Genomic DNA, 15,190 nt, shown 5'->3' with positions numbered 1-15,190 from the left:
TAATAGAGAATGCAGTCCATGGGGTCGAAAAGAGTCAGACACAACTGAGTGACTAAGCAACAACAGAGAATGGCTTTCCATCCTGGCTGCCCTGGGTTTTAGAAATTCTGTTTTAAATAAAAGAAGTAGGGCTTCCTAGTGGTCTGGTGGTTAAGAATCTGCCTGCCAATGCAAGGAATATGGGTTCAGTCCCTTGTCTGGAAAGATCCCACTGCCATGAGGCAACGAAGCCCGAGAGCCACACTACCAAGTTCACGTGCTGCAACCACTGAAGCCCAGGCGCCTAGAGCTCATGCTCTGCAACAAGAGAAGCCTGCACACCACAACTAGAGTAGCCCTCATTTGCCGCCAATTAGAAAGCCTCAATGGAGCAACGAAGACCCAACGCAGACAAAAATAGATAAATTATAATTAAATCTTGGCAGTAAACTTTACTCCCTAGAAATTTAAGGTTTCAGATAGAAAATTGCAACTGTAGAATTTATTCACTTTAAGAAGGCAGAGGTGTCTCTTTAATGTGTTAGACCACATCAAGCTCACTTGGGGGAGAAAGGTGGATTTTATTTTTCCATTATGCCCAAAGTCAGATGTTCATATTTTTTCAGAAAACAAAAATATTTCCAGTGTTAAGTCATATGAAAACCTCTCCTTAAAAATGCTTCAATGTTCTAAATTATATGTGTAATTCTTGGGTTTGAACTATTATTATTTTTGAGAGTTAATATTAATAACAAATAACCATACAAGTTAAATGTCAGCAATAAGCATGTTAATAATAAGTATTCAAAACTTTTTCCCGGAAAATGAAGTCAATTCCTTTCATTATTTTCTGGATTCAAAAAGGTTAAAGAATGTGGCCACCCTGCTGTATGAGTTGACAATGCTCACAAGCATTATTGTATTAAATACAGATTTATACCTTGAGAATCTGAATCAAATTCTCATTCAGTTGCTATTAGTTCTACCTTTAAAATAAATGGATCTAGATGTAATACTGCAAATTACTGTTTTATATTTAAGTGATTGGAACTACTTTTGGGGGAATAATGATATTCTAATATTAATTAATTAGTTCCTTCATAATCCTAAGAAGTTATTTAAGTATTCTATGTTTCAGAAGCCTCAAAAGACAAACAGCATTGTCAAATTTTCTTTTCGGAATCATATATCTAAGTATATATTATTATGAGATTAAAATGTAAGGTTATTCAATGACTTGGCAATGATCAAAATATTTCTATTGGAGTTTTAAAAATAACAAATTTTTAGTTCTTTGCAGGCTCAGAAATTTGGGTGATGACATAAGGTATTTATGAATACTGGCTGAGTATTGATTTCCTTTAATTCAATAGCTTTCCTGGACAGTTACAGATTCACAGTCAAGAGGCAAAGAAGTAGAATTTGAGTGCATTGGAGGCTGAGGTGCTGAATGGGATCACATGGTTGGGTGGTGGTGGTCTTAGGTTAGGTATAAGGGAGCTGCATATGATGAGGCAATTTCTATCCAACACTAACACGTAGCTTGCGGAGGTGAAATACGCCGGGGCAATGGCCCCACTGTTAGCAGTGATTCTCATACTTTAACATGTATATGACTCACCTGAAAGTGTTAGCTGCTCAGTTGTATCCAACTCTGCAACCTCATGGACTTTAGCCCACCAGGCTCCTGTGTCCATGGGATTATCCAGGCAAGAATACTGGAGTGGGTTGCCATTTTCTTCTCCAGGGGATCTTCCTGACTCAAGGATCAAACCCAGTTCTGCAGGTAGTTTCTTTACTGTTTGAGCCATCGGATCTCATTAAAATTAGATTTCTTTCAGCAGATTTGAGTGTGAGGCCTGATATTCTGCATTTCTAACAAGCTCCCAGGAGACACTGATCCTGCTGGAATACTGTAGGTAGCAAAACTTTAGAGCACTGATACTGTTCTTTCATTCTAGAGGTGGCCAACAGTTGGAGGCCCAGGCTGTCTCATCAAGTTGGCTGTCAAGCAGCTAAAAGAATGGAAAATTATTCAATCTCTAAGGGACCTATTATCTCCTTCTGTAAAATTACAGATCTGGACCAGGTGATGGGTCAGGTCCCTTCAGAACTATAAAACTTAAGGATTTAAGATAATTCTTATTTTTATTTTGGCTTCTATTTTCTGCACTTCCCTTCATAAATGGTTAGTAAAAATTGGAAAAACGTTTTACTGCATTGTATCACTCCCAAAGTTCATCACTGAGTGTGCTGTGCATTCTTTGAGCCAAGATGATACCTATTTTTCATGTCACTTTCCACATTTTTCTCTCATAGTTCTTAGAACACTAATCAGATTTCTATTTTGCTTTAAGAATTCTTGTGACTACTGAATCTATCTGTGGGTTAGTTTTCTGTTGCCCAAATAAAAATGTAGTTCCTATTATTTCACATTTTTCAGAGAAGCTGTAATATTTGTAAATAAAGCGTGTTCCTTTAATTAGAACCAATTTCAAACACTGCACCACTGCTAAGCAGCAATGGCTGGTATGATTTCAAAGTGCATTTAACAGTGAACAAATTCCTTCCCATTCTGAATAGAATTTGAGTCAGCTGCTTCCTGTTTATTCCCACTATCAACATCTTTATTCAGAACTTAACATTAACTCTTGTCCAGGCTACTTTACTAATCTACCAACTGGTGTTCCACTTCCAGCCTTTTCACTCTATAATTATTGCAATTCAGCCCTGCCAGAGCAATGTTCCCAAATTTCAACAAAGTGCATGCCACTTCTAGTCAAAATTCTGTGATGAGTTCTTATTCAACACCTTCATGCTTTGGGGTCAATCTGCCTTTTCCAGGTTCCCATTTCTTCCCTTAACCAAGTATTTTCTACACATCTACAGCTCTGATTACATATCTCCTCTACCTGGTATACTTTCTTTTATAAAACCCTACTCCATTCTTTAAGACCTACTGTAAATTCCAATTCTTGCCTAAAGTGTTCCCTGATTCTTCCACCAAGAAGTTGAACTCATATAGCACACTCTTCCTTACATCTGCCTCGCTATAGTATAACTTCTACATACGGCTCCTCACTGCCCTCCATTATACAATTCTTGGGCTTCTGTAGTACATCTTAATTATCTTTGTAACTTTCATAATGCTTTTTAAATTTTCCATATCTGTTGAAGAAAAGAGTTAATATATAATATGGGCTAAGTATTCATCTATGGGTCAAGATACTCAGAAACTGCAGCATTAGTCTTATGTAGTGTTTATTTTGAACAAATCACATAATCTCTGTGATCTAGTATTCATATACATATATATGAAGGTAAAGGATTTTTAGTACATTTTTTGCTCACTTAATGGATATAAAGCACTATACTATATGCTAGAGAAGAGAGAGAACTTTCAACTTTCTGGATCATGAAATATTGTTATAGGATTAGTGTGTTTCAGATTGAACTAATGTTCAAAAATTTGCTAAAAATTTCTGTTAATTCAGAATATACAAAGGTAAATAATTTTTATTTCATATTCTACAGATGTAACACAATTATACTGGCTTCACAGTTTATTATTAAACTCAGAAGTAGCCACAGGACTGGAAAAGTTCAGTTCTTATTCCAATCCCAAAGAAGGGCAATGCCAAAGAATGTTCAAACTACTGCACAATTGCACTCATTTCATATGCTAGCGAGGTAATGCTCAAAATCCTCCAAGCTAGGCTTCAACAGTATGTGAACTGAGAACTTCCAGATGTACAAGCTGGATTTAGAAAAGGCAGAGGAACCAGAAATCAAAGGGTTAATATTTTCTAAAGAATAAGTAGAATTTCTTCCTTAAGGTTCCACAAGCACTGCCTTAGGAATGCTCCCATTATTGTCTATCATGGTTTGAGGTCATTAAAACTGTCCTATGTAAGATACAGTGTACATTAATTAATTTCTTAAAACATGAAAGCAAAATAATCCATAATTATTATAGGATTTGTGAACTTTGGGCACATACCAAATTGATTTTCTGTGCTCAGTAAAAGTCAACATGATGGTTAGGAATTTTCAGCTTCAGAAAATTAACCCTTTTAGGATACTAGTTTGGTCACTAGTACAATATTATAATAATTGTAATAACTTTAAAAAATAAAATGAGAAATTTTGTTGCATAATTGAAAGCAATGAGCTATAACTAATATATAATACTATAAAACTTTAGATTAATAGAAAATTAAAAGATCTTAGTCTAACATAATTTTCAATATTAATATCTCTTCTAGTCAACCAGAACATATAACTTTTATGTAGTTTAACTATAAATATAGTCACTTAAATCAATAAACTTTAAAAAAAATTGCTTGAGAAATCTGTTAACTATAGAAGAATTCTCCCATCTTTGTCTACCAATCCTAGTTTAAGAAAAAAACAAACAATATTATAATTTTCTAAGGAATATTTTCTATGATATTCTTTTCTCTAGATACCTATAAATTCTTCCATTGAGGTTATGGAAAATGTATGTTTATAGAGAAATTAAAACTGTTAGACTTAATATCTATTATATGCATTTGAGACCCCTATTTTGTCATAATATTCACTACTTTCTTAATATTCCTGATATTTTTTTCATGCCAGGAGTTAATCAGTGTGAAAATCAAGGAAGATTTGAATGTGTTCTTAATCCTTAGGTTACATACTCTAATGCTATTCTCTTCTCTAAGTGTTTTTTTCAAAAGATATAAGCACACAACTTGGACTGCTTTAAATGGTCTAGGTTGAAATAAATGTAAATATTATCTCTATTTATCCATGGAATTACCTTTCTGACATACTTGTGGAATATAATACAGCCTGACTGCAAGATCATGATTCTGTTCTCAGAGTGATGTTTACCCAGTTACTCATTGTAAAACAAGAGTGTTAACAACAAACCAAGAAACCAGGTTTTTCATGCATGGTCTTTATATCACTTTAGAAAAGCCTATGGGAGGACTTCCCTAGTGGTCCAGTGGTTAAAAATCTACCCTGCAATGCAGGGGATGCAGGTTTGATCCCTGTTTGGGGAACTAAGATCCCACAATCTGCGGAGCAACCAAGCCCAAGTGCCCCAGAGCCTGCACTCAAAGATCTCCCCCTGCTGCAACAAAGACCCAAGGCAGCAACTCCCCTCCCCAAATGTATCTCCATGGGCTTTCTAGGTGGCATTAGTGATAAAGAACCCACCTGCCAATGCAGGAGACATAAGAGACTTGGGTTTGAACCCTGGGAAGATTCCCTGGAGGAGGGCATGGCAACCCATTCCACTATTCTTGCCTGGAGAATCCCATGGATAGAGGAGCCTGGCAGGCTGCAGTTCATGGGGTCACAAAGAGCTGAACATGACTGAAGTGACTTAGCATGCATGCACACACACATGGTTCCTGAAGAGAGAGCTGAAGTTGCAAGACTGTGGAAAAGGATGTAAAATATGATAACAAAGACTGATGTCCAAATATTCTCTTGTGCTGTTTTTTTTCTTTTCTTTCTTTTTTTGTTTTAATTGTAGTGGTTTTGCCATACATCAACATGAATCTGCCACGGGTATACACGTGTTCCCCATCCTGAACCCCCCTCCCTCTCTTGTGCTTTTACCAAAAGTTCCACTACCTTTTGCCATCCACCTTATGTCATGAGTATTTGTAATCTGAACATGTAAACACCAGATCAGAAACACTGAGGTCTGGTGGAGTGCTCTCCAGAGTGTGGCATGAGTACTGCTGGCATCATACAAGAAAATATTAGGGGGTATATTAACAACATTTTGTATCTTACTAGATACACACTTATCTTAAAGTTCCGCTTATTACTTTATAATTATTTCTCCTTGGGTCAAGCTTCCTTTTCATACAAATTTAAGCTTTAAAATTGAGTTCATTAGCTTCTGACAAAAGAATTTGGGGTTCTCTGGTAAGTGGAAAAGTGAGGTGGGAAGCTCAGTCATTAACTAGCTGAATCACCATACCCAAGTCAGACTTTTTTGTGCATCTATTTCTTATTTGTAAAGAGACTGTTGCTCTTTCCCTGCAAGAAGTCATCTGCGGCCCCCTGTACAACCGTGGCTAAAATTAAGGTCCTGAGACCTTGGCAGCAAGGAGAAACTGCTGAAACAACGGAGGACCTCAAGGTGGCGCTGTATCGGGGCACGTCGCTAAAGCGATAGGTGGTGAGGCTTCCAAACTCTCCCAAGACCTGAGTGAGTGAGTGAGTGAGTGCGTGAAGTCGCTCAGTCGTGTCCGACTCTTTGCAACCCCGTGGACTGTAGCCCGCCAGGTTCCTCTGTCCGTGGGATTCTCCAAGCAAGAATACTGGAGTGGGTTGTCATTTCCTTCTCCAGGGGATCTTCCCAACTCACGTATCGAACCCGGGTCTCCTAGCAAATCCACTGCCCATGTTCTCACTGTTAACCAGACTCAGAAAGTAAACCTCAGGAAATTCTCTCAGGGCAAGAAGTATAAATCCCTGCATCTGTGCCATGCACCACTGCTTCAACAAGCAGGAAGAGAACCTGAAGACCAAGAAGCAGCACTGGAAGGAGCAGCCTCACCACCGTAGAAGTACACAGTCAAGGCCTGAGCATATAATCGTCAATAAAACATGAATAAACTGGCAAAAATAAAGATTGTTGGGGGTGACCTCTAAGATCCTCTCTGGCACACCACCATTAGATGATATGTTCTCTGTCTAATGCACTGTAAGTATGCTAATCCCTGTAAAACAAAAGTAAGCATTGTAAACCTTTACACAAGATGTGCTCACTTAAGCTAGTCAGAGAAATTCATGGACCTGATGTGGATGTTTTTGAGGTTAAAACACCCTGCTGCTGCTGCTGCTGCTGCTAAGTGGCTTCAGTCGTGTCCGTCTCTGTGAGACCCCAGAGATGGCAGCCTACCAGGCTCTTCTGTCCCTGGAATTCTCCAGGCAAGAACACTGGAGTGGGTTGCCATTTCCTTCTCCAATGCATGAGAGTGAATAGTGAAAGTGAAGTCGTTCAGTCATGTCTGACTCTTCGCAATCCCATGGACTGCAGCCCACCAGGCTCCTCCGTCCATGGGATTTTCCAAGCAAGAGTACTAGAGTGGGGTGCCATTGCCTTTTCTGGAAACACCCTAGATTAGATCAATCCTTTGAAAGGATTGATTAGAACAATCCTTTGAAAAACTGGAGATAGACTTGATTTGGCTTAGTAACACTTTTTTTTTGCACATGGGAGGGATTCCAGGTATCTTTAGATTCTCTCATCTACATGGTGGCCAAACAGCAGAGAGTTTTATGTGCCATATTTCACATGTGTTAGTATCATCCTAATCTGAGAGTAAGAAGCCTGGGAATCCATGATGCAGTCAGATGAAAGATTTGAATAAAATCAGTTATAGAAGAAAAATACATGTTTATTATATGGAGAAAAGGATAGACAAATACTAGCATAAGGTAAAGAGTTGCCTTTTACAAAACAGGAGGAACCTAAAGCTTTATGATTATATAAAATAGTTGGTCTGGTTTCTGGTTTTAATTTTTCACTCTGAAAATAGAAAACATGCTAAGAAGATGACCATTTTCAGGGGTAATAAAATTTGAATCACAAATTAGCACTATGTGCCTCTACTAAACTGTCTTGAATTAGTTCTCTACACAATAGCTACAGAATACCAGTTAAACCCAAAACTTGACCTGGAGTACCAGAGAGCATTTAATGGAGAAAATCTCTACCAAATAATACTTTCATGGCTAGGCTCCTTGTTATCTAAAATCTTCTCCATAGTTTTAGAAATAACCCATCTTTTTCTTGAACAGGAGTTGCTGTACTTTTGTCTTCCTGAAGATTACCTATCATTACATCTGACCTTGCTTAAAAAGAAATTAGATTAACCAATTAGATTGTGAGGTGAAATAGAGAAAATTTGGTGATGATGAAGTTTGTGAATATTTGTTCTAATAAGCAGTTTGAAAATGATCAAATTAAGGACTAAAGTCCTTTAATTTGCTATTAGGAATTCTAATTTCATCTATTTAACCTATTCAATTCAACAAACAAATGAATAAACACCAACAAAACCAATATAATCTTTTGTGTGTGTATAGAAATAGATCTGCTTGTAATAGTGCAAAAAAGTAGAAAAGATGCTATGGGTGAAAATTTTACCTATGATCTCTAAAAGGGCATATTCATAGAGGACATTGAAACACACAATACATAAATACAGAGATTGGGTCTCCGGAATACCAACAACTTCATTATCTGTTGCAGTTTCAAGGGCCTCTTAGAAAATGTGGCTTCACAATTCATTAGCTTGTCCAATTGTTAAAAATATCTTTAAGTATGCATTCTCAATCTGCAGTAATAATTTGAAGTTTGTCATTCTTAATTACAGTGGGGCTCTGGACTCCAGGAAAGATAGAGACTCTGTGTGGAGCTGCTCCTGACTTCGGCTCCATCACTGCTGACTCAGTCTCCTCCTCAGAATAGCAGCCAGTCTCTGCCTGGTCTCACTGACTGAAGATGGTCGACCCCGGGGAGGATGTGGCTGGGGGACTGTGGGCAAACCTGAGCTGCTGACCCTGTTGGGTTGAGAAAAGGCTGCAGAAGTGGTGGGCTTCGACACTCCAGGCAGGCCAGGGATTTTGATTACTTTCTCAGAGTGCAGTCTTGCAAGCCTTCTCTCTCCCTGACCACTCCCAGCTGCAGCAGAGGAGGTTAGGCTGCCCTGGCTGAGGGAGCACGGTGACAGCGGCAACTGTCCGCTCAGCTTCCTGAGCTCCAGGAGTTGTTCTCTGGCTTGACTCAAAGCCTCCGTCAGTTCAAAGCGTTCTTCACACTCTCTACGCACTGTTTCCTGAAGAAAAGTGTTCTGAAATGAGAAAAAGGAAAGAAAAAGCAGCCATAGCTTTTAATAGTGGGCATATGGACAGTTATTGGCAATATAAATTGATAATTGAACTGGAAATCAGAGGTCTGTGTTCTCTGACAGGGACAAATGAATCAAAAATGCAAATGGTTTGTGAAGATGGAAAGAACTTTAAGAGAATATTTGGTTCAACCCTTACAGTTTGCAGAAGAGGAATCAAGAATCAGGGTCACTCAGATGTTAGTGGTGCTGGAACCCAGACTGCCTGCTTCAGTAGGGTTTCAACTCCTCTGTGCCTGAGACAGTCTGTCTGCACATGTGATGTCTAACAAATATCTGTAGTGTCATTATGCTATTTTATAATGAAGGGAAACTGCAGTACATAAGACAGATAAAAATTGCTTAAATTAGAAAATTGAGAGAATAAAATATATCAGCTGTAGCATTTAGATAACAAAATCAGTGATTTTATTGATGCTTTCTCAGAACTTAAATATACTGATGATTTGCTCTTTTGTGAGATATATATCAAAATGAAGAACAAAATCTGCTTTGAACTTCATTCAGCAATCACATATCAAGTTACTAGAAGCTATAGTGGTTGTAGTTTCTGCTCTCAAGAAGTTTGCACCATTGTAAGTTTGAGTAGAGCTGCTTCTTACATCCCCAACAGAGGTTGGAGCCAAGGGTAGAAGCAATGGGGGTTAAAGAGACAGAAGAATTTTTTAGTAGCCAGAGCTGTCTAAGGATACTCTGAAGGGTTGAATCTCACTTGACTGGGAAGTACTGGAGCAAATATAAACTTCAAATATGTGACTAGAGATCATTACAACTTCTTCAAATATTGAGACTCTACATTTCTAGTTGAAGAATGATAGCCATCTTTCATCTATGGAAATCATCAAAATTACTTCAAGCTCCGTGGTAAAAATTGGGTCTTGGATCTCCCTAATATCCTGACATTCATGTCTGCAGGATCCCAGAAAAGAGATTGAAAAGTAAATAACTAAAAATGGTATCCAGGAACTTCTCTGCTGGTCCAGTGGTTAAGAATCTGCCTTGCAATGTAGGGGATGCAGGTTCCATCCCTGGTCAGGGAACGAAGATCCCACATGCTATAAAGCAACTAAGCCTACAGGCAGCAACTACCGAGCCTGCACACTCTGGCGCCCAGGGGCCAAAACTAGAGAGTTGGTGTGCCATAAGAAACAAATAAATATTTTTTAAAAAGAAATAAAATGATATCCAAATAAGTAACTACAGTTAAAGTGATCATGCTATAGGATTCTTCAGCTGAAAATGACTTTCTACCTGGTTAGCTTGTTTGTAAAAAACAGCCAAGGCATTCCCAAGGCTGACGTTCAGTGGAAAGCGTCCTCCTAAGTGCTTACTGACTAATCTGCTGTCAGCAGAACTAAAAACAAAGCATCAGGGAAAGTAGCATCTTCCTGTATTTGAGTTCCTTGTGATTACAGTCAGAACTCCATTCGATTCCAAATTTGGTAATCAAAATTGAAGAATATGGAACAATTCCAGATTAACAGTTGCATACTAATATTCTATAAAATCTAGCGGCATGTCTGGGTCAAACAGACTCTCATTATTTACATATATTAGCAGTAGACATACATGATCCACATATTCACATATTTTTTTAAAAAATAAAAGGGGTTAGTTACTCAATTTCAGTTAATTTTTTTTTTTTTTTTAGAAACAGGAGACCAAGGATGGTGTTTGTGGCTTTATCATCTGGTTCTCCTTAACTCTCCCTGAAATACTTGTTGAAAAGGCAGGAGAAGGAGGGCTAGAGAAGAGGTTAATAAAGTGCCTTATTAGGTGTCTTCTCATTTTCTGCTCCCAACAATTATGTTCGACCAAGAAAGACACTGAAGCCCATACTAGCTTTGTAATTTGCTGAGAGTAACCCAGCTTTGAAATGGTGGGGCCCCTGCTTGCCACTAGAGCCAGCTCCAAGCTGCTTATGCCTAAATTAAGGGTCTAATTAATTATATCAAGCAGGCATAGGCCATTTTGTTCCAGAACAATGAAGCAATAAAAAACAGTAAGATATTGCATCTGGTTTTGTCCAACTTTTCTAAATTTAAACTTTCTTTTAAAAGGAAAAATCATCAATGCATTTTGTTCTTTGTTTACTAGTAAAGTAAGCAGAAAAAATGTATTGAAGTGGTTAGATTTATGAGGCCTTAAATAAATTAGTATAGAAATTTCCTCAAATAAGAAAGCTATGGGAAAGAGTTACTTTTATTTAAATATATAAAAGAAAAAAATTATAGAAGTTAACAATGTGGTCGATAAATGGGTGACATGAATAAAAGGTGCACAAATATGGAAGGATAAAGTGATGGACGATATGACAACAAGGGCTCTCATTAAAAGGAAAAGAAAACTCAATCCATTTACAAAATTAAATTCAAATCCCAAAGGAAAGGAGTAGTACTCTGTGGAAAACATCTTTAAAGGAAGTTACTCAAAAGCCATTTCAGGCAAGTGACACTCCATTGAAGGAGAAAACGAAAAGGTGGAGTGAACCCGAAGATGTCCCAGTAACAAGTGGAGCAAAGTACCTGCCAACTCCAGACTGAATTTTGGAAGCGCTGCTGACCACCTTGGTCTGGGGCCCACTGCTCTGGAACTCATCCTTCTTCGAGGCTATTTGCTTCCAGAACAAAGGACAAATTCTCTTTCTTTTATTATTCCCCAAATTGAGAGAACCTCTAAACTGAGAATAGGATCCAAAGATAGGTCTACTATTTTGTCTTTGTTGTAAACACTAAGAAATCTCAGATGACTCTCACAATATCTGTATCTCCTCTGACACTTAATATTACCCACCTTCTTTAACATTTGGATTCTAACTCAATTTTGTAGTTCAGGTGTTAGAATTCATTCAGTTGTGGAATAACTAAATGAAATAGAACACATCAGGTTTGGGGGACTGCTGTTTCAGAGTTGGAATATATGTGACAGGGCATGTCAGGAGCACACATGGATGTGGCCAGAGTCAGTGAGATACTTTAGTGGAAAGTTCCCTATGTGAAAAGAATCATTACTTGTGGGTAGATGGGATTGCTGACGTTTTTGTCAGGTCAGGTTGTTGTGGAATTTTAATATGTATTTTCATTGAACAACATGGGAAAATATCTAAGATGGAACATGTTCAGTAAGACTGAAAATCATGGGCAAATACAAGAATAATCAGTGAAGCTACAGCATTCTAAAAGTTTTAGGTAAAAGCATCTTTGGCCATATTTTAATATGGCAAAATCGTGTTATCACTGGATTGCAACTAAACTGTAAGTCAAGATGGAAAAGAAGGTATGAGTCAGATAAACAGGGGCAGTGGGTTTTCCAGGCAGAGTGGGCAATGATGCAAATGCCCGGCAGTGAGAGAGGGAGAGTCACATCTTGGGAAGATACATGGCTTAGTATGACTCCAGGGCAGAGTGCAGAGAACTAGAGAGACCAGGACTGAGGCAGCGAGAGCAAGCAGGATCAGGTCAAGGACGATTTTGACAACCTGCTAATAGTAGAGTTTTAACTTAATTCTGAGGGCCATATGCAGTCTTGAAAGATTTATTTAAGCAGGGGCTGGCATGGTCAAATTTACAATAAAGGAAGATCCTTTTGCCAGTTCTGTAGAAAGTAGCCCTGAGTGGGGAAGGATAGGAAGAAGGAAGGACAGGAGGTCAATTTTCATGCAGCAGGTTCATATTCCAAGTGCCCCTTGGTTGGGGTGGTCGAGGAGAAGGGGAGCTAGCATTCCTGAGTCCTTAACCCATGCCAATTGGATGAGAACATTATCTATAGATATGCCTACAACATTTTCAGATGATGGCCACGCTGAACAGACTTAAAATATGGCTTAATTGCACTCCTACTGGGAAAATAAATGTCAAAATGAAAATATAAATTAGCTCACCATCTGTATGAAATTTCTAGTATTAAAAAAAATGGTCAATTTACCCCACTCTTTGTAATGTAAGAATGGTTTATTTTTATGTTTGTTTTCTTTTTTATCCTTAGAGACAGCTGGATTGCTTTCAATTCCAAACACAGTGGAAGAAGCAAGGCAAGGCTTTGCTGGATAACTTGATCATTCTGAAGGTGAGAATTCCATTTGTGATGGCAATCCGCTGTATTTGGCATAATTTTGGGGGAACATGCCAGGAAAGCAAGTTCTCAGTGAAGAAGCAGCACAGATGGGTGTCTTTGTTCATGCTTTATACCCAGTGAGGTCTGAACCAGTCATGCAGTGATCAGATTACAGTTTCCACCAACCCAAACTAGATCTCTCCCAGGGTAAGTGGGTGGCTGGCCAACTGGGTGGGGAGCTGAGGTGAAAGGAGACTCTGTGGAAAAGGTGTGGAAACCAGAAAGATGAGTGGGTGTTAGCAAAGGATGTGCCCAACCTTCCATTTAAGACTTCTGTTCAACTAATCTGATCAGCCAAAACAGTGCAGTGGAAATGGCCTTTTGGTAAGGCAGGGAGGAGAATCTGAATAAATTTCCAGGAAAGAAGCAAAATGGATGTTAGGTGGGTTATTCTTAAAATTGTTTTCTATGCTTGCAAACATAATGGACACTGTGAAATAACCATGGCAGACATACTAAAACGGAAGAAGAGACGGAGGGCGATAGTCCCTTGAACTGATAGCCTTCAAGAGCAGATTTTAGAATGGAGAGGAAAAGGCCATGAAGACATAGTGTTCAGGATTTACTTTCTAAGTCAGTAAGCTAATTTTAGTTGAGACTTAATTAACATTAATTAGATACAACAAAAACAGTTTCTCCATATTTTTCTCATTCTGTCAAATTTTTGGCATCCATACTCCATACCAGGGCTGACTCTCCAACACGTGAAAGACAGTTTTGCCTGGATCTCCCTCTCCATGACTGGAGACCCTTGGTCTGAGGCCCCTACTCCTCAGAACAGCCCCTTTCCACCCACCACCCCATCTGCCCCTGTTCCTGTGAAGCTGGAAGACAGAGAGCCTCCATTTACCCTTTTCCTCTTTGGAAGACACTTCAGTGTTCTCTTTATTAAGTTCAAATTGAGTAGTTCTCAAAAATGAGAACTACTCACTTTTTAATTGACTCACTGATTTCTCATACCAGAGAAACGTGTGCCATTTTTCTCTATATCAAATAAATCTACAAACAAATGCATATCCTAAAACTAGGCATATTCTTCTGGCAGAAAAGCTATTTATGTTTTCAAATATATGTATTCCTAAAATTTAATCTTAGAGTTTACATAAATCCATCCTTACCAGATGTGTTAGTAACATTTCCTAAATAAATAGGCCTTCTTTAAAAAAAAAATTAGGCTTTACATTTGGAGCTACCTGGGTGGCTCAGATGGTAAAGAATCTGCCTGCAATGCAGGAGACCTGAGTTTGATCCCTGGGTTGGGAAGATCCCCTGGAGGAGGGCATGGCAACCCATACCAGTATTCTTGCCTGGAGAATTTTATGGACAGAGGAGCCTGGCAGGCTACAGTCCATGGGATCTCAAAAGAGTTGGACATGACTGAGCGACTTTCACTTTCACTTTACATTTGGAAAATATTGACAACACCAAAAATTTTAAAATTCAGGGGCTTCCCTGGTGGCTCAGTGGTAAAAAACCCACCTGCCAATGCAGGAGACCCGGGTTCGATCCCTGGGTTAGGAAGATCCCTTGGAGAAGGAAATGGCAACGTAGTCCAGTATTCTTGTCTGGGAAATCCCATGGATAGAGGAACCTGGTGGGCTACAGTCTATGGGGTCTCAAAAGAGTTGGACATGACTTAGCAATTAAACAACAGCAACAACAAATGGAGAGGCTACCCTAGATCTCCAGGAGCATATGCATTTTATTAACTTTCAACAATTCAAAACTGAATTTCAAAACCTATCTGAAATCAAAATTCTTGTACAGGAGATTGTGAGTCTAAGTTGCAGGCTCCCTTCTTTAGACACTTTCATTCCTTAGAGTCCTTGCCCTGGGTGACCTCATTTAGTTCCAAGGCTTAGGATGTGTGGATGTCTCTGAAATCAGTATCTCTCCTCAGTCTTCCCTGAACATATTGTCCATTCAACACCTCTATTTGGATATCTAACAGATATGTTAAGGTTAACATGTCCCAAATCAAATTTTTGATATTCCTCCCAATTGTATCCCTTAACTAGTGTTTTCCATCTAAGTAATGGTACTTTCATTCCCTCAGTTGTTGAGACACCAAACTTTGGTGTTATCTTTGACCCCTCTTACCCTTCTTTATCATCTCACCCATCAGCAACTTCTGTTACCTCCACCTAGGAAATATATACCAAATATGGCCA

The 15,190-nt window shown here is 38.7% G+C and overlaps 1 protein-coding gene across 1 annotated transcript in view; it reads right to left on the bottom strand.

The window, feature by feature from the left end:
- Window positions 1–7,207: 7,207 nt before the first annotated feature.
- Window positions 7,208–15,190, bottom strand: part of LEKR1 (leucine, glutamate and lysine rich 1) — a 227,900-nt gene continuing 219,917 nt past the window's right edge. Inside the window, exon 14 of the mRNA XM_040265281.1 lies at window positions 7,208–8,849. Coding sequence (XP_040121215.1) covers window positions 8,436–8,849 — 414 coding nt within the window. The 3' untranslated portion in view covers window positions 7,208–8,435. The remainder of the gene's footprint in view (window positions 8,850–15,190) is intronic.

This window comes from Oryx dammah, unplaced genomic scaffold (genome assembly GCF_014754425.2).
Source record: "Oryx dammah isolate SB20612 unplaced genomic scaffold, SCBI_Odam_1.1 HiC_scaffold_2, whole genome shotgun sequence".
NCBI lineage: Eukaryota > Metazoa > Chordata > Mammalia > Artiodactyla > Bovidae > Oryx > Oryx dammah.
Note: the sequence above shows the minus strand (reverse complement) of the source record. Positions and strands in the feature narration are given on the sequence as shown.